We start from the raw sequence: 20,737 nt of genomic DNA on the forward strand, positions 1-20,737 counted from the left end.
AGAGAGTTGGACTAGACAGAGTTGTCCTCGCTTGCCAACTTTAATACTTGCGGACTTCAACACCCAGAATTCTCCAGCCAGCACGGTTGGCGAGGGAATTCTCGGAGTCCAAGTCCACAAATCCCTGGATTTCCGGATCCCTGCCACTCTCCAATTATTGTTCCTCTTTCACTGTTTGATTTCATACAATGCCCTCAGCCACAAATTATCTAACCCAGATTTTAGGACGTCACTTCCGGGCTTTTAGGCTAGGTGCTGCTAGGCAACTGAGCCGCTCGGCTGGTAGGAGGGGAAAAGAAGGGACGCTTTGAGGTGGCCGTTGGCGAGGCTTGAGCAGGGATGAAGTTTACAGATTACTGCCTCACCTCCGAGGGAGCCGATGTTATTTTAGCAACGTCCAGTGATGAAATGTACCCGGCGGAAAACATCATTGACGGGTGAGCCTTGAGCCTTCGGGGTCGTGTTGAATATTGGAAGGATTGACTCGGGACCTCGGGAGACTTTCCTTTTCTACTCTGGCGAGTTTTAAGATGGGTGGAATTCAACTGCCAAAATTTATTTTATTTTATATTTATTTATTTCGTCAAGCACGGATTAGATAACAGATATAAGTATACACATGATTATGAATACATGAAATGAATATGAATACAAGGGAATATGCTTATGAAATGCCCTTAAAGACCTCTTAGGAATGGGCTGAGGTCGACAGTCTAAGGTTAAAGTTTTGGGGGTTGGGGGAAGAAACCACAGAGTCAGGGAGAGCATGCCAGGCATTGACCACTCTGCGAAGTCGTATTTTCTGCAATCAAGTTTGGTGCGGTTTACCATAAATTTATGGGGAATTGAATGGAAGAACTTTTTAAAAAAACATTATGCATGGTAAAGTCATTTTAAAGTTGCCAGAGTGGAAAAAACGCTGCCTGTAGAAAAGTGGAAGGTGGAAAAAACAGTGCCTGTAGAAAGGTGGAAGGTGGAAAAAAACACTGCCTGTGGGAAGGTGGGAAAAACACTGCCTGTGGAAAGGTGGAAGGTGGGAAAAACACTGCCTGTGGGAAAGTAGAAGGTGGGAAAAACACTGCCTGTGGGAAAGTGGAAGGTGGGAAAAACACTGCCTGTGGGAAGGTGGGAAAAACACTGCCTGTGGAAAGGTGGAAGGTGGGAAAAACACTGCCTGTGGGAAAGTGGAAGGTGGGAAAAACACTGCCTGTGGGAAAGTAGAAGGTGGGAAAAACACTGCCTGTGGGAAAGTGGAAGGTGGGAAAAACACTGCCTGTGGGAAGGTGGGAAAAACACTGCCTGTGGAAAGGTGGAAGGTGGGAAAAACACTGCCTGTGGGAAAGTAGAAGGTGGGAAAAACACTGCCTGTGGGAAAGTGGAAGGTGGGAAAAACACTGCCTGTGGGAAAGTGGAAGGTGGGAAAAACACTGCCTGTGGAAAGGTGGAAGGTGGGAAAAACACTGCCTGTGGAAAGGTGGAAGGTGGGAAAAACACTGCCTGTGGGAAAGTGGAAGGTGGGAAAAACACTGCCTGTGGGAAAGTGGAAGGTGGGAAAAACACTGCCTGTGGAAAGGTGGAAGGTGGGAAAAACACTGCCTGTGGAAAGGTGGAAGGTGGGAAAAACACTGCCTGTGGGAAGGTGGAAGGTGGGAAAAACACTGCCTGTGGGAAGGTGGAAGGTGGAGAAACACTGCCCTTGGGAAAGTGGAAGGTGGAAAAAACACTGCCTGTGGGAAGGTGGAAAAAACACTGCCTGTGGGAAGGTGGAAAAACACTGCCTGTGGAAGGTGGAAAAAACACTGCCTGTGGAAGGTGGGAAAAACACTGCCTGTGGGAAAGTGGAAGGTGGAGAAACACTGCCTGTTAGAAAGTGAAAGGTGGAAAAACACTGCCTGTGGGAAAGTGGAAGATGGAAAAACACTGTCTGTGGGAAAGTGGAAGGCGGAAAAAACACTGCCTGTTAGAAAGTGAAAGGTGGAAAAACACTGCCTGTGGGAAAGTGGAAGGTGGAGAAACACTGCCTGTGGGAAAGTGGAAGGTGGAGAAACACTGCTTGTGGGAAAGTGGAAGGTAGAAAAAACATTGCTTGTGGAAAAACAAGGTGAAACACACTGGCTTCAGAAAAGGCCAAGACTCAAGAATGGTGATAAGAATTCAAGATTTTAAACATGTCTTTGTTACATTATATGTACAGTATTATTTATCAGTTTATTTATTTGTTAAATGTATTTGCCATCTATTCCTCGTTGGGGCTACCTGAGGCAGTTTGCAGTAATATAGCTTCCTTTTCACCAGGAAGCTCTAAGGAAAGTATATTTTTCTGTTTCTCAAGTTATCCCCACAGCAACATATCCCCTTAGCAACAGGCTAAGAAATATGGGTAGGTTCACCCATATGAGTGGATATTGTGCTAAGCTGTGGTTTGTTTAATTATGTTAAAACCATAATTTCATTTTGATACATAGCCTATGATGAATAATTGCATTTTATTCTCTCCTAATAGGCGATCTGAAACTTTTTGGACCACAACAGGGATGTTTCCTCAGGAATTTATTATTTCCTTTCATAAACGTGTGACCATTAGCAAACTGACAATTCAGTGTTACTCAGGTAAGTTATAGTATGCTTATGTTTTCAAATTATGTGTCTTTTCTGCAATTTTATGTACTCATTTTAATGTACTATTCCATAATATAGTTGTATACTTCATATAATGAAAAATAGTCATGCATTTATACTAAGGAATACTGTATAGACATTTCTACTTTAGAAGAATTCAGCCATAGCTCATAATGTTTTTTATTATTCATATGAGCTGTGGAGGCAATTCTCTTTATAATTATAATTCTTTCTGGGCGTGCATCTTTGAATATAAAATGAGACATTAGAACTCTCCCATACTTGTATCCTGGGATGAATACGTTTAATTTCTGATTAATGTAAACCATTCTGTAATAGGGATTTTGAAACAAGAATAACCCATCAAGTTTTTGGTGACACAAACATGCTAATATCATTAAATCAGGTTACAGGTAGTCATTGACATATGATCACGACTCTGCCCCAAATTTTGTTGCTAAATGAGATGTTTGTTAAGTGAGTTTTACCCCATTTTTCAATCTTTCTTACCACAGTTGTTAATCAATGCAGCTGTTAAGTTAGTAACATGGTTGTTGAGTGAATGTGACTTCCCCCTTGACTATGTGCTTGTTCCTGCATTCAGACAACCTCATTTAAGCCCATGTATATGCTATTCAACAAATTATGAGTTTTGTCAAAGTTTTTAATACTGATCAGTCACTTCAAAGAAAACTCTAATTTATGGTATGTATGGTTCTGTAAATCTATACAGCTATGTGGGAGATAAGAAATGTGTGTGATTTTCTTTTGTTTGGGTGATCCCTAGAACCCATCTAATTGCATGTTTCTGAAAAATGTGGCCAGTTTCCCAGAGTTTTTGGGAGAAAAATCACCTAAAACTGCTTTATGTCCTAAATTAAGGTGAACATAATTAAAGAAAAGTCTTTTCCAAACCCAGATTATCATGGTCCCCAATATTTTATAGCATTGCCCTCTTTATATAACTCAATCCTCCATCTGCAAAAGGTGTCCATAACAAATTATTTTTTATACATGGAAGGAAATATATTGATCACATATTTCTCATGCTCCTCACATTTGACGTACCTAGCTTTCTAATGTATTTTAATGATTCTTTATCTGATAATTTTCTTTGGTGAATTGTAAAAATGAAATTAGCCTGAAAAGTACCCTTGGGTTAAAGCCTTGCGTTAAAGAATTATTGTATTAATAATTTTGAAATATTAAGGTGGAACTAGTAATTTTACAATTAACAAGATTTTTAAAAATATTTTCTTTAGTGAAGAGGTTACGCATTGAAAAAAGCGTATCTAAAGATCCAGTTGATTTTGAAAAATGCATTGAAAGAGGTAATTATACTTAATATTGTTATGATTCAGTGAATGATCATACTAAAATCTACCGAATTCAAAGTCTGAGGACTATGGTTATTGAAAAGAAATTCTGTTGATCTCAATTTTTGTATAACATTAGATTAATAGTATACAATTAAAAGTTCAAAGGAGATATTGCATTTTTAAAAATTTCAGTATTAACTTTGTAATCTGCAGAACCAAAGGCTATTTCAATATATTTTACAAGTTGGGTTGTTGCACTTAGCAAACAGCAATTGATTCTTTGTAATGCATTATCCAATTATCAATTTCACATATGCTCTGAATGGAACCTGACCTTTTCTTTGACATTTGACTATAGGTAAAAGTCAGTGCCCCAAATTCTTCTCCATCTTGTTAGGGAAGAATAATCCACAACAGTGGGTGATATTTTAAACTCCATTTCTATTTTTCATTATATATACTATTATGAAATATAGATAGAAAGCTAGACAGACAGACACAGACAGACAGACACAGTAGTAGAATAATATACCAATAAGGGCTATGGTATCTCTGAGGTTTTTAAATGGAGGCTGCACAGCCTTTTCTCATGAATGATTTAATTGCTTTTCCTGCACATTGCAGAGAGTTGGACTAGATGATTCTTGTGGTCCCTTCCAACTCCACAATTATATGACTATGATTCTGACATACATACATACATCAAGATATGAATGCTGACTTATTTCTTAATTGGCTGACAGTTAATGTGCTTAAAAATTAAAAAGTGGGTTAACGAACTTAAACAAAGAAACCCACCAGGTAATGATTTCTTAATGGCAAAATGCATATGTAAGAATGGTGAACCCCAGTTTTAGCCACTCCCTTCTTTGATTTTTCTACAATGATTGCTCTGCAATGATTTCAAAAGACTTCAAAAGCAGTAATAGTCCCGTTTATAAAAAGAGAGAATGGGACATACTATCAACCTAATAATCTACTAAGCATTAGCAACATTTATGCCAAATATTTAAATACAAAAATAGTGAATTTGCTGGAAATAGAACAAGTGCAGAGAAATAGGCTGATATTAGACCCAATATACCTTGATCTTGCCTTTATTTTAAGTGTAAGGCTAAAGTAGGATTTGCCCATATGCTGCTTTTGTTGATTTTAAGTTTGCCTTCTACTCATTATCTGGGCCTAAGACATCAGATAAACTCATCAATTCCATTATAGATAGATGTCTGTTGTGGCCCAGCAGGAGCCGTTGGAGCTGCCACCAGACTCCGACAGCGAGGGTCCCCATGAGTCAGCTCTGGAGGAGGTGGAGGACCCTGGACAGGGTTCCGACTCCGAACAGGGCGCAGAGAGGCTGGTTGGCCACCAGGAGGCACCTGAGCCTTGGTCCAGTGGGGAGGAGACAAGGGAGTGTGATCTGGACATCAGCAGTGAGTTGTTTCTGGATGCTCGGCACCGGAGAGCTAATAGGCGTAAGGAACAGTTGCGCAGTTACAGTAGGTAATTGTACTCAGCTGGTGGTAATTAGGCTCCTCTGCAGACTATAAAAGGACTGCTTGTGCTCACGCCCCTTTTGCAGAAGTCAACACATGAACTAATGTGGGAGAACAGTCTTGTGAGTGTGGCAGGCTGGATTGCTGCTAATACTTATCAGTGCCGGGTTGCTGCTAAGGCTTATCTGTGTTGGTTTTATAAATCTTGTAAAGTATCTTTGGCTCGGAGTGTTTTGGTGTGGACGAAGAGGGGGGTCAGAACAGACGTCTATTGTTATTGTTGCTTGAGCTTCATGAAAAAGCTTGTCTAAAATCCAATTTACTTTACAAAATTACACAACTAAAGTAATTAACTTGGTTTGGGAAGATAGATAGGATTGTATGTTGGCATCACTGTTATTTACCTTTTACATAAACTCTGACCACCTATCTGAATACTCTGACTCCCCCCCCCCCCCCAACAGTAGTTCATATGTTTCAATAAGCCAAATATGGTAGTTTTATCTCAGACTTTCATTGGACTGAAACATGCCCTAAGATCATCAACTATGCACTGTAGGGCCTGTGTAAAGGCAAAAATATTGATATTGGCTAAACGTATTAGAATTCAGAAGTAGCAATTTAAATGGCCACCAAATCAAATAGGTCAAGGTGTTTAAATATCTTGCAAAGTTTTTTTGATATCCAATAGGAAATGTACTAATCTGGATTATGAAAGCTCCAAAATCAGCTTCGGCAATTGGAATATGTTTTGCTGAAGGGATGCCTGCTACCTTAAAGCTATTTTCTGCCAATGGCTGCTACTAGCATTTTAATACTATGTAGCTTGGGCCTTATGGCAATAACTCAAAATTAGAAACTTGTGCATTCAAAATTTTTAAAGATCATCTTTCATACAGTAACCCATATCCTGTTTTAGTGTTCAGCTCCTTTGCGGGTTGGAGTTAATTCAGATAATAACCAAAATATGAATAATTTTCTTTTCTTCTTGGTTAACATGAATATTTTTACCCACTGGCTTAACCCCACAAACATTAGAAGATAATTTTAATGCTAGATGGAGGAGATACTTATCAGAAAAAATACCCTGCAATTTTATGAATATCCTCCTTTGGGACACAAGCAGGCTAACAGTATTGATGCAACAGCACAGTATTGATGCAACAGGTTCTGGACAATTACATTAGTCCGATTTGCCCAGTGTTGTATTTTTAAGTAAACAGGCTCCCTGTTTAGCCCTGCAGTGCGCTTAAATTTTACCAAATTGTAAACTCTAATAGATCATTTTAATGTCTCGCCATCAGCTGTTTAAGGCAGATATAAGAAAATATCCTGCAGGGCTCAGTCATATGGACAGGAGGTATTAGGAATCCACTGCCCTTTATACTGGAGTTTTTTACAGATATCTTAGAGCCTGATTTATTTATGTTCAGATAGTAAAATATCCAGAACTGATATCTTATATACCACCATTCTTTTATTTGGCCAGTGAGATTCCAGCTCTCTCTCCATATTGTTAAGTTTTGCTATATGATATTACTTTCAACATAGGAGCATGGTGGCCTAACAGTTAAGATACTGGGCTTGTTGACAGAAAGTTGGCAGTTTGAGACCCAAGTAGTACTAGATGACAGTTCCCATTCTTGCCCCAGTTCCTGCCAACCTGGCAGTTTAAAAGCTTGCAAATGCAAGGAGGTAAATAGGTACCACTTTGGTAGGAAAGTAACAATGTTCTGTGTGCCTCGGTGTATCGTCACGCTGGCCACATGACCATGGAAGTGTTTTTGGACAACACCGGCTTCCTTGGCTAGGAAATGGAGATGAGCATCACCTCATAGTATTGGGCACGACTGGGCAGGGAAAACCTTTAGCTTTATTATTTCCAACAGCTCATAATGATTCATACTTGCTGACTGAAATAAAAACATTGATTGTTGAATAAATTAATCTATTGTTGTGTATATACAACACATGCAGCTGTTTTGTTTTTAAATTGTAGTATTATCAATACTAACTCAAGAATTGCAGTTCTTTGAGATTAATTTACTTCATATTTTAGTTTTAGGGTTAAAGTTTTAATTTTAAATAATATTTTGAATTTAGTAATATTAATATTAAACTCTTATGAAGTTTAGGATCAGTTTTAATATTGCTAATACCTTGCCCAATATTTTATATTTTATTTTGTTTTGTGATTCTTTTCTTTGACTGCTTTTGTTTTGAGCCGAGAGAGTCCACTGTGCCACAGATAACCGGTTGTGAGTCCCTATGCGTGAAGTGGGGCCCAGGGAGGCAGTTGGGCTTGCTGATTGTATACTTGGCTCCTCGCTATGCATCAGCAGCCCTGCCCAAGCTCCTCGAGGTGATCACCGAGATGGCGGTTGAGACCCCCAGGCTCTTGGTCATGGGGGACTTTAACTTGCCATCGGTAGGGGAAACATCCGAGGTAGCTCGGGAGTTTATGGCCTCCATGACAGCCATGGACCTGACCCAAGTAATTCAGGGCCCCACACACGAGGGAGGTCACACACTGGACCTTATCTTTGTCTCTGGCCAGTGGAGGAGTGATCTGGGAGTAGGGGATTTAGTTATTACACCCCTGTCATGGTCAGATCACTCACTTCTCCGGCTTGACTTTCCAGCCGCTACTCCCCATCGCGGGGAGGCGGAACCGGAATGTCCTAGATGGTTCTGCCCCAGGCGCTTGATGGAACCTGATAGGTTCCAGATGGAGCTTGGGCCATTTCCTGTAGCCCTGACCCGCACCCGGATGGAGGACCTAGTGGCTGCATGGAACAGTGCGGCCGCCGGGGCCTTGGACCGGGTTGCGCCTTTGCGGCCTCTCTTGCGGCAGCGATCCACCCAGGCCCCTTGGTTTACCGAGGAGCTGAGGGTGATGAAGCGCCGCAAGAGATGCCTAGAGAGCAGATGGAGATCGTCACACTCTGAATCTGACTGATCACAGGTGAGAGCCTATTTACGGACTTACCTTGTGGCATTAAGAGTGGCCAAGCGTCAGTATTGTGCCACTCTTATTGCATCCGCAGATAACCGCCCTGCCGCCCTGTTTAGGGTGACCCGCTCCCTCCTTCTACAGAGGCCGCGGGAAGCCCCTTTGCAGGGTAGAGCAGAGGAATTTGGAGAGTATCTGCAGGACAAAATCGCTCAGATTCGCAGTGAGTAGGTCCCCTTTAGTGGTCTAGAAGGGATGTCGGAGGTGGGTCTTGAGGTGCCATTCTGGGAGGAGTTTGATTCTGTTACTTCCGACGATATGGACAGGTTGCGTGGGCGACTGCGAGCCACCACATGTTTATTGGACCCGTGTCCCTCCTGGCTTATACTGGCATCCTGGGAGGTCACACGAGGCTGGCTCCAGGAGTTAGTCAACGCTTCTTTGAGAGAGGACTTCTTGCCGGCCATCTTAAAAGAGGCGGTGGTGAGGCCCCTACTCAAGAAGCCTTCCCTGGACCCGGCTATGTTAGCTAACTATCGTCCCGTCTCCAACCTTTGCTTCCTGGCAAAGGTTGTAGAGAGTGTGGTGGCACAACAGTTCCCACGCCACCTGGAGGAAATTGATTATCTGGACCCGCGACAGTCCGGTTTCCGGCCCGGCCATAGCACAGAGACGGTTTTGGTCGCGTTGGTGGATGATCTCTGGAGGGCCAGAGATGGGGGTTGTTCCTCCATCCTGGTCCTATTAGACCTCTCGGCGGCTTTTGATACCATCGACCATGGTATCCTATTGCATCGTCTGGAGGGGCTGGGGGTGAGGGGCACCGTTTTGCGGTGGTTCTCCTCCTACCTCTCTGGCCGAGCGCAATGTGTGTTGACAGGGGGGCAGAGGTCGACCCTGAGGCCACTCACCTGTGGGGTGCCGCAGGGGTCGGTCCTCTCACCTCTCCTGTTCAACACATATATGAAGCCGCTGGACGAGATCATTCGTGGGTTTGGGGTGGATTACCATCTGTACGCGGACGACACCCAGCTGTACATTTCTACCCCGAACCATCCCAACAATGCCGTCGAAGTGATGTCCCGGTGTCTGGAAGCCGTACGGATCTGCATGGGAAGTAACAGACTCAAACTCAACCCGTCCAAGACGGAGTGGCTGTGGCTACCGGCACCCCGGTTCAACCAGTTGCTTCCATCACTGGCCATTGGGGGCGAACAGCTGGCCCCCGTGGATCGGGTACGCAATCTGGGCGTCCTCCTAGATGCCCGGCTGTCAATGGATGACCATGTGACGGCCGTGGCAAGGGGGGCGTTTCACCAGGTTCGCCTGGTGCGCCAATTGCGTCCCCTATTGGATCGGAACGCCCTCCGCACAGTCACCCATGCGCTTGTGACGTCCCGGCTGGACTACTGTAATGCTCTCTACATGGGGCTCCCCTTGAGATGCGCCCGAAGGCTGCAGTTGGTTCAGAATGCGGCCGCGCGGGCAATTGCGGAAGTCTCTAGGTACTCCCACGTAACACCTCTCCTGCGCGGGCTGCACTGGCTACCTGTGGCTTTTCGGCTGCGTTTCAAGGTGTTGACTATCATCTTTAAAGCGCTCCATGGCACAGGACCTAGGTACTTGCGGGATCGCATCCTGCCCCATACATCCCTTTGGCCGATCCGCTCTCACAGAGAGGGACTCCTCCGGGTGCCATCCACGAGGCAGTGCCAGCGGGCAACGCCCAGGAGTAGGGCCTTCTCTGTGATGGGCCCGACCCTCTGGAATGACCTCCCCCCTGACATCAGAACAACTACCGATCTCCGCTCCTTCCGTAAGAAGCTTAAAACCCACCCGTTTAGTTTAGCTGGCCTGGCCTAATCCCAGTTTAGTCCCTCAATTCTGCACTTTTAAATTTTTAGGGGTTGGTTTTAAGTTGATTTTTAATTTTTACCATCCTGTACAGCTTTAAGGTTTAATTTGATTTTAAGTGTATTTATTCTTTGTATATGGTTTTTAATGTGGTGCCTGTACACCGCCCCGAGTCCCTTCGGGGAGAGGGGGCGGTCTATAAATCAAATAAAATTGAAATTGAAAAAAATTGTTTTATGTTGATCATGATCAAAATAAAGACTAACATCAAGATATGGATTAATTGTTAGAGTTTGACTATAAAATGTTTTAACTGCTTAAGTTCTAGTTCCAATCAACATGTAAAATTTATATTTTATATTTATATTTTAATTTTGTACAGTTAAATTATACAATTTTTATTTTCAGAGCTACAATGTAAAGATGGGGAACTACAAACAGAAGATTTTTCTGTAAGTATCTTTCATTTAGTATTAACACAATATAAAAGATAATCACTTTTCAACTTGAGTTTGCATTTTTTTTAAAGTAGAAGTTTGAAAATATTCATTAGATTTATTAGGTTAAACCTGATTACTTCTTAGATGGGAGAATTCTAAGAAATATAAGGACCACATGCTGATTAGGTAACTTAAAAATGAACAAATGGAGAGAATAGCAAACCATTTTCATATTGCTGGAAATAAAATGATGTGTTCCTGTTGTTACCAGGAGCTGTGTTCAGCTGGAGGGATTTTTAAAAATTATTTTTATTGCATGATCTGTGAGAAAATCTAAAATACACAAATGGCAGCCAATCCCATATATCTGAAATTACTTAGTTAATGCTAGCGAATATTGAGAATTGTTTTTAAAAGCTTGCTCACATTAATTAGTTACTTATTTATATGATGCACATCTAAGCATATTTACTGAGAAGCAAGTTCCACTGTGCTAGTGGAACTGTTTTTTTTTTTTAATATCGTAGCTTTGATAACTTAGCATTTTGGATGTTATTGCAATTTTAGTTTTGTGTGTAAATAGAGAACTGTACTTGCAATTACATACAAATATTTAACTTCAAGATATATAGTTATTCATTCTTTAAGGTTGCCCATTTTCTACAGATAAACGTCAAGCAAAATGTTAATAAGTAGGGACATTCTGTTCCTAACAAACTTTTAAAGTATCCAAAACATCTGCCAGCAAATCATGACTGTGAAATCAGAATATAGTAATATTTTATAAAGCCACAGTAATGTAGTACTTCATATATTCCATTTTTAACATTTAACAGCAAATGTTTAAATGCACTGAATATGTTTATTCACTTACACTGAAACTTTCCTATTTGAAAATGCTGTATTTCATTACATCATACCTATAGTATATTGCTGTTAATATTTTTTTTCTCTCTTTGATAGTTTCCCGAGATCCAAGCAACATATCTTCGATTCATCATTTTATCTGCTTCTGATGCTTTTGTGTCAGTTCATAGGGTAATAGCAGAAGGACTATCAGACAAAAGTTAAATTCAATATTCAGTTTATAACACATTAAATATTAAGCCTTTTTAAAAATGCAGCAGGCATTAACTGCAGTTGGTATTTAATCTTTTCAATGGAAATTTGTTAAAAAATTTCAAGAATGAATATTATTTAAACGGATTATATTTATATGATGATGTACAGTATATTACAGATGAAATAGAGTAATAAACAAGAATGTTAAATCATTCAACCTTCTGTTATGTTGCCCAATATTTTCAGTTTATCTTAATTGATAAGAAATTGACTTCATTTAGTCTGGGGCAATCTTTCCTTTTAGACCACCAGGTTCCACTCCATCATTTTATCTATATTATAAGATGATACCATATTTAAAGAAAACAAGTTCAAGCTGGACGGAGATTTTTGGACCAAGTTTAATATTGCATCTTATTTCTATAAATATTTTTCCGTATCAGGTCATAGTTCTCTTACGTTTTAAACTATGACTATCATAAACAAATATTAATAGAAACAAAAGTAAGAAATTATTACGATTCCATTCAGAAAGTTCTTCTCTGCAGACACCTTTAAAACTGGATTTGATTGTACTTCTGTCCTTAAGTGGTTTGGCTTCAAAGGATCCAATGCATCTGCACAGGCTAGGAGTTTCGTGACAACAATCATGTATGTTTGTCTATTATAAGTGTCAGCTGGTTCTGCAGCTGTGTTCTCCAGAAATTTGATTCTATACAAAGACTGCTTCTATTCAGATCCAAAGACTAACAATTCCGAATACAGCTCTTATAGAAGAAACATAATTGAGAAATGTTGCACTCCTGTCACTAAAAGAGAGTTCACTGCTCTGTGTGACTATCTAGAGACTGTTATATATAAAGCAACCCATCATGTTATCATATTTCAATTGAATGGCTTGCTTCACTAAAAAATTCACCACAAGATATTTTTCAAATGTGTAAAGCAACTTGTGCATCTACCACTGGCAATTATAAGAATGGAGATTAGCATTGGCAGATAATCTAGGGTAAATATAATAAATAGATCTTACATTTTTGTTTAATTGAGAGTTTATGACTGCTGAATATTAATGACGTAAGGTTTTCACCATTATCTTTCCAAATAAATACAGCCCTTTATAAATAAAAATACTTTTAAAAATGTAATCAGGTAATGGAGTGTATGTGCTGCTCAGAAACAGGTAGCTTTGAGGTGTTCTTTTACAGGTAAAACTGTTCCAAAAATTCACGTACTTCTTGTGGGCAATAATTCCAAGGTCCTGGTCTACCCTGTAAAAGAGGGGAAAAAATTCGGTGACTGTTCTAAGGACAGGAATATAAAGTATAGGCAAAGGATGTAAAGTAATATAAAGAGATTAATCATTATAAAATAAATAGATTAAAAGATTAGGCTTTTAATGAAAGCATACCGTGTAAGAATATGAGCATGTGGCAGTAATAATAGGATGCCAATTATTTCAGAATTGGCTAGACAAGATTACATTTTCACATTGAATTGGATGCTACTATTTTCTTTCAGTTACGGAAAATGAACAGCACAAAACACTAAATGTTACATGAAAATATTTACAATATTAATAATATTAATAATAATGCATATTTAAAATAATTCATCTGTTTTAGAAAAAAGAACACTAGATAGCAGTCTCCCCATACTAACTCATCTCTCCCAGAAGGTTTCAAGTACATGTTTAGCTTTGCAAACTTGCACCTCACATAAATATGCAATAATATTTCTTTTTTACCTTATACACAACTTTTCCCTTTTGAAGCACATACAGTCTCTCTGGCAGAGCTGCATATTTGTTAGAGCTCAGGTTTTCCATTGTGTCTAGAACCACTGGACATAAGGGTTGCTGTTTTAGGAGCTTCTGTGTAGCCATTATACGATCTTGAAGGGTTCGGTGACTTTTAATGACAATATTGTTCTTAAAGGCCCATCCATCTAAAATAAAGAATAATTCTAACAGGAATTAGACTATCAATATTGGATATATTCATCCTTACATTTAGTAATAGAAATGGGATATGTAAGAGCACAGATTTCTTGGTTTTTGTATTCCTTTTTTTCTTCCAGAAGTGCAAAATCATGAAACCTGTTCAGTCTCATGGGCTATTATCATACCTATACCTAAATGACTCTACAATTGTCTTATCATCTTCCAGAGTCTGCTGCTGGATAAATACACAGTGAAAGTATGGCTTTGATACTATGAATTTTATAAAAAAAATTGCTTCTATTCATGCAGATAAAATGTTAGGTGTTAGAGAAAGCAGTGGGGGTGCTGTATCTTAGCTGTTGAGTCTCAACAGCAACCTTTCTTAAATTACATTTGACTTAGACAATCAAATATTGATCGTTTTTGAAGATTATACATACAGTATTAGATACACTATAATTGTTTTCCAAGTGAAACTAGCTTCCTCGGTCACATAATGTTAAACCTGTCCATTAAGTTCTATGATTTATATTGAAGAAGAAATGCATCCAGATTGTTAACCTGGAATACAATCATTTACAATCTAATGACTAGATTTTTAGCACGCTTGCCTTACCTGAGGCATGAGCTTCTTCAATGTAGATTACAAGAAAATCTGCTACAGATTTGAAATCTTCAACAAGTTTATTAAACTCGCCAAATCTGAATATGAATGAAGGTCAGGTACAACTTCCAAATGTTAGAACCAAAGGCCTGTTACCTGCAAGAAAACAGATAAATCTTGAAAGGTAAAGATGAGAATAAGGATTGTTATAGTTCTCATTTATTCAGGAGTTATTTGCAATTAAAATGCTACATATACAGTAATTTTAAGAATTTGTAATTTTAAGAATTTCATATACAGAAGAACATTCTTCTGTATATGAAACACCTAACATTTAGTGGCTGATTAATATAATATTTGAGACATTTGAAAGGGCAGTATGCTTTAATGGTAGACTTTTATTCGGTGCCTTTTTGAACAAGTTCCCAGTCTAACTGGGGAATTCTGGGAATTAAAGTCCACACATCTTAAAGGTACTGAGGTTGAGAAACATTTGGTCTAGAACCCTCCATGTATTCATTCCACCACATGAAACCTTTATTAAGACCCTGCTAATGTCACACGAATAATTTTGCCAAGAATATTTTATGATGGTATAATTCTAATTCTCAATAAGCATTATTGGATAAAGAACATGTTTTGTTTTTCATAATGAGCATTCTGCACATTGTATGAAAATGTTGCATGTATTCAGCAGGAATGTTGCATGTATTTGGCAGCATGTATTTCAATTTAAAATGGCCCTTTCTGTTTTTTCTAAACCCAACAATAATTGCAAGCAGAGCAAAGATTTAGAACATTATTGGCATCACCAATAAAAATCCTCTAATTAAAATGATCTATTCAACATTGCCTCTGTTTGAAGGAATTTTATGATATGGTAAGCTATTTTTGTTTTTTAACTTATGTTTGTACTTGCAATAGAATTGAGTACTATAATGTTCTGATTTTTATTTGAGTATCTGTACAATCTCTCTTGATCTAAGTGATGACAACCATTAGTATGTTCAAAATAAAACTAAGCCAGGATTTGTTGAAGAAACTTTAGCAGCTTGATTCACATTACAATTAAGCAAAAACATAAAATTATCTCTGTTCTTCACATCACCCTTTATTAATATCTTATCAAATGTATTTTTGTTTCTCTAAAATATTTTGATTCAATTATCTATGGCAACTATTTGAATTATGCAGAATAAGTGTACAATGCTAGTGGTATAAAAGTTGAGTTTTATCTTAATTTCCAAAGCAGTGCAGTTAATTAGTTACTATGAAGTAGAAGCCAATAACTTATGACTATGTTAAGAGAAAGGCAAAGTGCAGTTTGTGTTTGTGCTGGCAAGATGTATCTGGATTACTTCAAGCTTTATCATGCTCTTTTTCTTCTTTTCTTTTTCTTTTCTTTTCTTTTCTGTGAAGTCATTTGTTATATTTTTTAAGAAAAAAAAATCTGAGGCATAGATTGCATGCATGTATTCGAATGTGTGAATCTTTGGACCCAGTACAGTAATAAATGCATATGCATAATCTTGTATATCCATATGCAATATGTAATTTTATGTACAGTACATACAATAGCATATGTTACTTAAGAGAGTCATTTTGCTTGCATCAATCATGCATATAAAGTTAAATTATTTCCTGTTAATATTTCCCAAAAGCATTATCCTGGTGTTTACTTACCTTGCATGAAATCCAGAATGCGATGCATTTTCCCACTGAGATCTGCTACAGGGGTGTTAGGAGCAGGACAGCCCTGAAAGGCTTCATCTTCCAGCCTTTTCCATTTGACTTTCAAGACAAAGAGTAAGTAAGGGAAGCTGAAGAAAGTCGGACCCCAATTGTCATAGATGAATTTTGGGTTGTCTCCCATGCCATTCTTTTCTCTCTGCTTCAGGAGATAGCTCTTCACAGTACCTGGGAAGAAGAACATGCAGATTTTACCAATGACAGTGGACAGGCACACATGCAGAAGAATCCAGAACCTCTGCATAAATCTCTTCATTCTGAACATCTTGGCAGAAGAAGAGGCTGCTACATTCTGCAAAGGAGAATTCAATGTGGAGCAAAGTGAAAGGGGGGAAAAAGGAGAGCCTGAGCTAAAGTTAATAATTGCTAGGCTCGTTAGCTGCCTCAAATGACCAACATCATAACAGTTATCAGTTCTTTACCTTGAAGAAAATCCAAAGCCCTTAACAGAACGTTGGTGAAAATAAATAATGTTGTAAGGTTCAACATGTTCAAAAACAAGGATTATATAATCTATTTCGGAATTGAAATCCAGAGAAATTTTCCCCGGAAATAACTATAATATTAGATTTCTTTCTTGCAAAATCAATGACCCGACTTTTCTAGAGGGTTTAATCAAAATAGAAAACCATCTAGGGCAACAATTCTTATTGATTTCAATAGATTTTGCCTTGCTATCAAGTATTCAGAAGTTTATCTTGTTTTTATCTTGCTTAACCTTCAAGGAATACAAATGTGGGATATTTAGGACTTTCTATTTCACTGCCCAGTTCCTTGAATAGACTGCTGAAAAGACATGCTCAAAGCCCCTTATTTTGATCATATTCACAATTCCCACAATTTGTTTTTGAGCGTCAACTATTTTCTGAAATATGCAGGATGAGGCCTGCATATTCAGATATGGCTTTTTCACAAGTGTAGGAATACCCTCCCTTATTTATAAATACTAGTGTTCCATCAGTGCTGTAAGATCATGGTTTTCAAACTGGGCAAGTTTAAGATGTGTGGACTTCAACTCCCAGACTTTCCCAGCCATGCAATTTTTTTTTAAACCAGACAAGCTAATAGCTACACTGGGGAATTCTGAAAATTGGAACCCACACATCTTGGAGTTGTCAAGTTTGAAAAGCAGTGCTGTAAGAGATGGTGCAAATACCTGGGAATAATGGAAGGAATGCTCACAATAAACAACCAAGAGATAAGAATTTGTTTGTGAACAAACCTACCAAATTTTCTAAGATTATGTACCATATCCATAAATTTGACAATAAAAATTCACTAAATAAATCTGTGAAGTTTATACCTTGCTGGAAGTACTTAAGAAGTGCTTATTCCCAGGGCCGGATTTAGATGAAAAGAGGCCCTAGGCTATTCCACTTATGGGGCCCTTTCACCTCCCATTTTTAAGTTTGTAAATAACATGAGAGATAATAAAATACATCATTACTGTGATATATATCAATATATTAAATGAAACATGTTGTAATTGGTACTAACCTTTATAAAAAATGTGGCACGGATAAATAAAAGGCCCCTCTTGATCTTGAGGCCCTAGGCTGAAGCCTAGTTAGCTGATAGGAAAATCCGGCCCTGCTTATCCCTACAGTATACAATTCTTCTAATCTACACCATATCTCACAAAACAGTGAGTAACCAAACCAAATATCATTTCTGGGTTTCCAGCGATAAGAATATCAATTCCCCACTGTGGATTTTGTATGAGAAGAATAGGGGAATTTTCTCAATAGCTCATCCTGCCTGCTCTTCCTATATTTGTTGCATACTTGACAATTGGCTTTTCAACTTTTTATCGATAGATAATGGTGCATTTACTGACTTGTTATGAGTAATGCAACTCCATCCTGGGCAGCAAATATTGTTGCTTTCCAATCCATTCCTTTGAGAATTTCACCAGAGCATTGAAGGATTCCTGGTAGACATATCCATGCTATAGCAAGTAAAATCAATTGATTTCAAGTAAAGGATGTTTTAAAAATAGTATGTTTCTCGCCAGCAAAAATTAGATCAGTGTCAGTGGGATGCAATCAGTGTGGTCTTGACTGATAATTGGCAATTACCATCAGAAAATAAGCTAGTCCAGTTAAATTTCATGTTAAGATATGAGGGTTTTTTAAAAATCCAATTTGCACTTTTTTTGAGTTGAATGTATGAGATCCCAGTTCCACTTGGTACATTCATGTGGACTCACTATGGTTAAACACGCTTGAAATCTTTTCATTATTGTTGTTTCTGAATGTTAGTTGCCAGTTACGGTATATTATCTTGTATATTCTTAAATGAACCAGTTTTCAGCTAATGATTAATTTTTTGGGTGCAATAACAAAGACCCCTGGCTCTGATTTGGCCAACTGACTGGCACTCTATCCAGGGATATGGTACCAAGACAGTGAATGGCTTGGGTTTAGCCAGCTGCCTGACAGTGACAGGAGTTGAGGCAGTGAGAAAGAGCTGGCAGAGGAATATGGGAGGCAGACCACCTGATCAATCTACTGCATTCAAACCAGAATGATCTGCAGACTGTAGTTTGAGATCCAGCACCTCTGTTCCATGGAATACCGGGTTGTGGGGTTGAGCTGCCAGATATTGCAGTTGTCCGTCAAAGATTCTATACCACCCCCAGAGTATGTCAGTTATTTTGGGGGCTAGTTTTAAAAATGGGTTTAGTGCTCTTCTTAAATAGGTGGTTCCAAAATCTTCAGTAAAACTAACGTATAGTACACAGACTTAAAGTTTGGCTAATCAATAACATACAGTAAACCTTAAGTAGAAGACAGGGAAGTTCTTCCAACTAATGTGCTTATTTGCGTCAAAACACAGGTACAGAACAGCTGTGCTTTGGTTTAGTTGAATTCACATGAGGGTTTCCTGAATAGTATTGGAAACATGTGGCTGCACTCTCTAAAAAATAATTTGCTGTTCAGATATATATTTTTTAATTCCTCTATACTTAGAAATCAAAGGAAAGGGATGTCTAATGTTAGCTTGTTGAGCACTACTGTATTTCCACAAGTTTGGTTAATATTATACAGCAATAGCATATCAGAGATAAATCCATCCCATACATTAGAGACAAATCCATCCCTGATAGTTTGAATAATATTCAAAGAGTTTCATCTTGGTTTTAATTCTCCAGAAGGAAGCAGAATTTGATGCTTTAAGAAAAGAAGTTTGTTTCTGAATTGGATCCCTGGTCCATATAATCCAGCAATCTGTTTTCACAGTGGCCAACCAACTGCATAAAGTACCTCACTGGTCTCCCAGGAGGAGGTGGCTTTTAAGAGGCAGTCACACTGCCATGAAAGCTAGTATACATCGACCATCTTCACTTTGATAAGTTGGGCCAACTGTCTATGAAACCAGGAAAGTTACTTTATCTCCTATCCATAGGAATTCCATAGTTGTGTTTTGAAAAATACCTTTTTATCTGTCCTGATTTTTTGTCCAGGATTCATAGTCAAAGATTTATTGTTTGTGGTCTTATGCCTTAAAATGTCCTTGTCAACCATGTCTTTAAAGGGATGGCATTGTCAGCTGTTATTTATTTCTCAACTAATCTCTTCAGATGAAAAGGCATTTTGCTTCATGAGAGTCAGCCAAGTATTCTTCTATGTACATTTGAAAAAAGACTCCTTTTTTAAAATCCATCAGTGCTTGGAAATATCACTACATGTACATGTACAGTACTGGCTAGAGTTTGGCAGAAAGGTGAAATTACCCAAGATTTGTGCAATAGTTATGAAGCTTTGGCCTTGCAGAATTCGGTATATTATATATTGTATTTATATAAATCTTGCTGTTAAATGATCAACAGATAGAATTTAAAACAAGTTTTTCACAATTCTTACCTATGATGTAACCAAATTACAAAAAAATGGCTGAGACAGCTATAGTTCAAGGACAGAAAAACCTGTTTTTATTGCGCTGGTTTTATTACTGCTTTAAAACCAGATAATGGTATTCAGATAAGGACTGGGAAGAAAGATAAGTCTTTGGTTAAAAGGTTAGGCAGCAAACCAATACAAAAATCTGTACAGGTAATTCCTCTAAATTCAACAAGGTTACTTCTGAGTTCCGTGCACCTTTGGCACGGAAATTGTCTTTGGACAACACTAGCTCCCTCGGCCAGGAAACGGAGATGAACTTTGAGTTGCCTTTGAGTTGGATCTGATGGCCAGGGAACCCTTTACCTTACATCTGCCTGGCATTAATTAAATAATCTATTTGGCAGGCAATGATTATCAGTTCCAGGCAAAAAAGACAATAATGCTATAGTTATACAACTGTTTTAAACCAATGATCTATAAATATCTTCGAAGGTTGTTTACTTGTGTACTCTTTGGTTTTACCAAATGTAAAATGTATTTCATAAAGTCTAATGATCTTCCTTCTAGCTATTTATCCCTAGACAGCATGGTGAAGTGGAAGTTGCTGCATTACAGGGCAGCAGAAAATCCTAAACTTATGTAGAGGTGATTTCCAACATCTCAAGTGTAGGATGATCACCGAAAAGTTCTACACATTCTTACTGTATCTATATGCAGAAGTATACTTAATGGGAAGTTTCTGTAACTCTTGGCCATGTTAAATGATGCCTACAAGCGAAATTGCTCTCTGGAGGGGAAATATTCTGCCAAATTGTAGACTTGTAGTGGAAAAGACTATAGACGTAAGAATTTAAAAA

At 38.6% G+C, this 20,737-nt stretch overlaps 2 protein-coding genes across 2 annotated transcripts; one reads left to right on the forward strand and one right to left on the reverse strand.

Annotated features, from left to right (window-relative positions):
• Window positions 1-119: 119 nt before the first annotated feature.
• On the forward strand, window positions 120-11,952 carry IFT25 (intraflagellar transport 25). The gene is made up of 5 exons (XM_081948504.1): window positions 120-437; window positions 2,504-2,610; window positions 3,882-3,950; window positions 10,647-10,690; window positions 11,642-11,952. The coding sequence occupies exons 1-5, from the start codon at window positions 340-342 to the stop codon at window positions 11,747-11,749; spliced, it is 426 nt and encodes a 141-aa protein (XP_081804630.1). The 5' UTR covers window positions 120-339; the 3' UTR covers window positions 11,750-11,952.
• DIO1 (iodothyronine deiodinase 1) lies at window positions 11,642-16,689 on the reverse strand. Its single transcript, XM_081948503.1, has 4 exons — window positions 15,970-16,689; window positions 14,299-14,442; window positions 13,488-13,687; window positions 11,642-13,011 (listed from the first exon to the last, which is right to left on the reverse strand). The coding sequence occupies exons 1-4, from the start codon at window positions 16,298-16,300 to the stop codon at window positions 12,943-12,945; spliced, it is 744 nt and encodes a 247-aa protein (XP_081804629.1). The 5' UTR covers window positions 16,301-16,689; the 3' UTR covers window positions 11,642-12,942.
• Between the last annotated feature and the right edge of the window lie 4,048 nt (window positions 16,690-20,737).

Source organism: Natrix helvetica (assembly GCF_964273705.1).
Source record: "Natrix helvetica genome assembly, chromosome: 3".
Taxonomy (NCBI): domain Eukaryota; kingdom Metazoa; phylum Chordata; class Lepidosauria; order Squamata; family Natricidae; genus Natrix; species Natrix helvetica.

Excerpts from the sequence above, each read along its gene's own strand:
- IFT25 (XM_081948504.1), top strand. The coding sequence starts at position 340 with ATGAAGTTTACAGATTACTGCCTCACCTCCGAGGGAGCCGATGTTATT. Across the intron at positions 438-2,503 it reads GCGGAAAACATCATTGACGG|GCGATCTGAAACTTTTTGGA; the intron begins GTGAGCCTTGAG and ends CTCTCCTAATAG. Across the intron at positions 3,951-10,646 it reads TGAAAAATGCATTGAAAGAG|AGCTACAATGTAAAGATGGG; the intron begins GTAATTATACTT and ends TTTTATTTTCAG.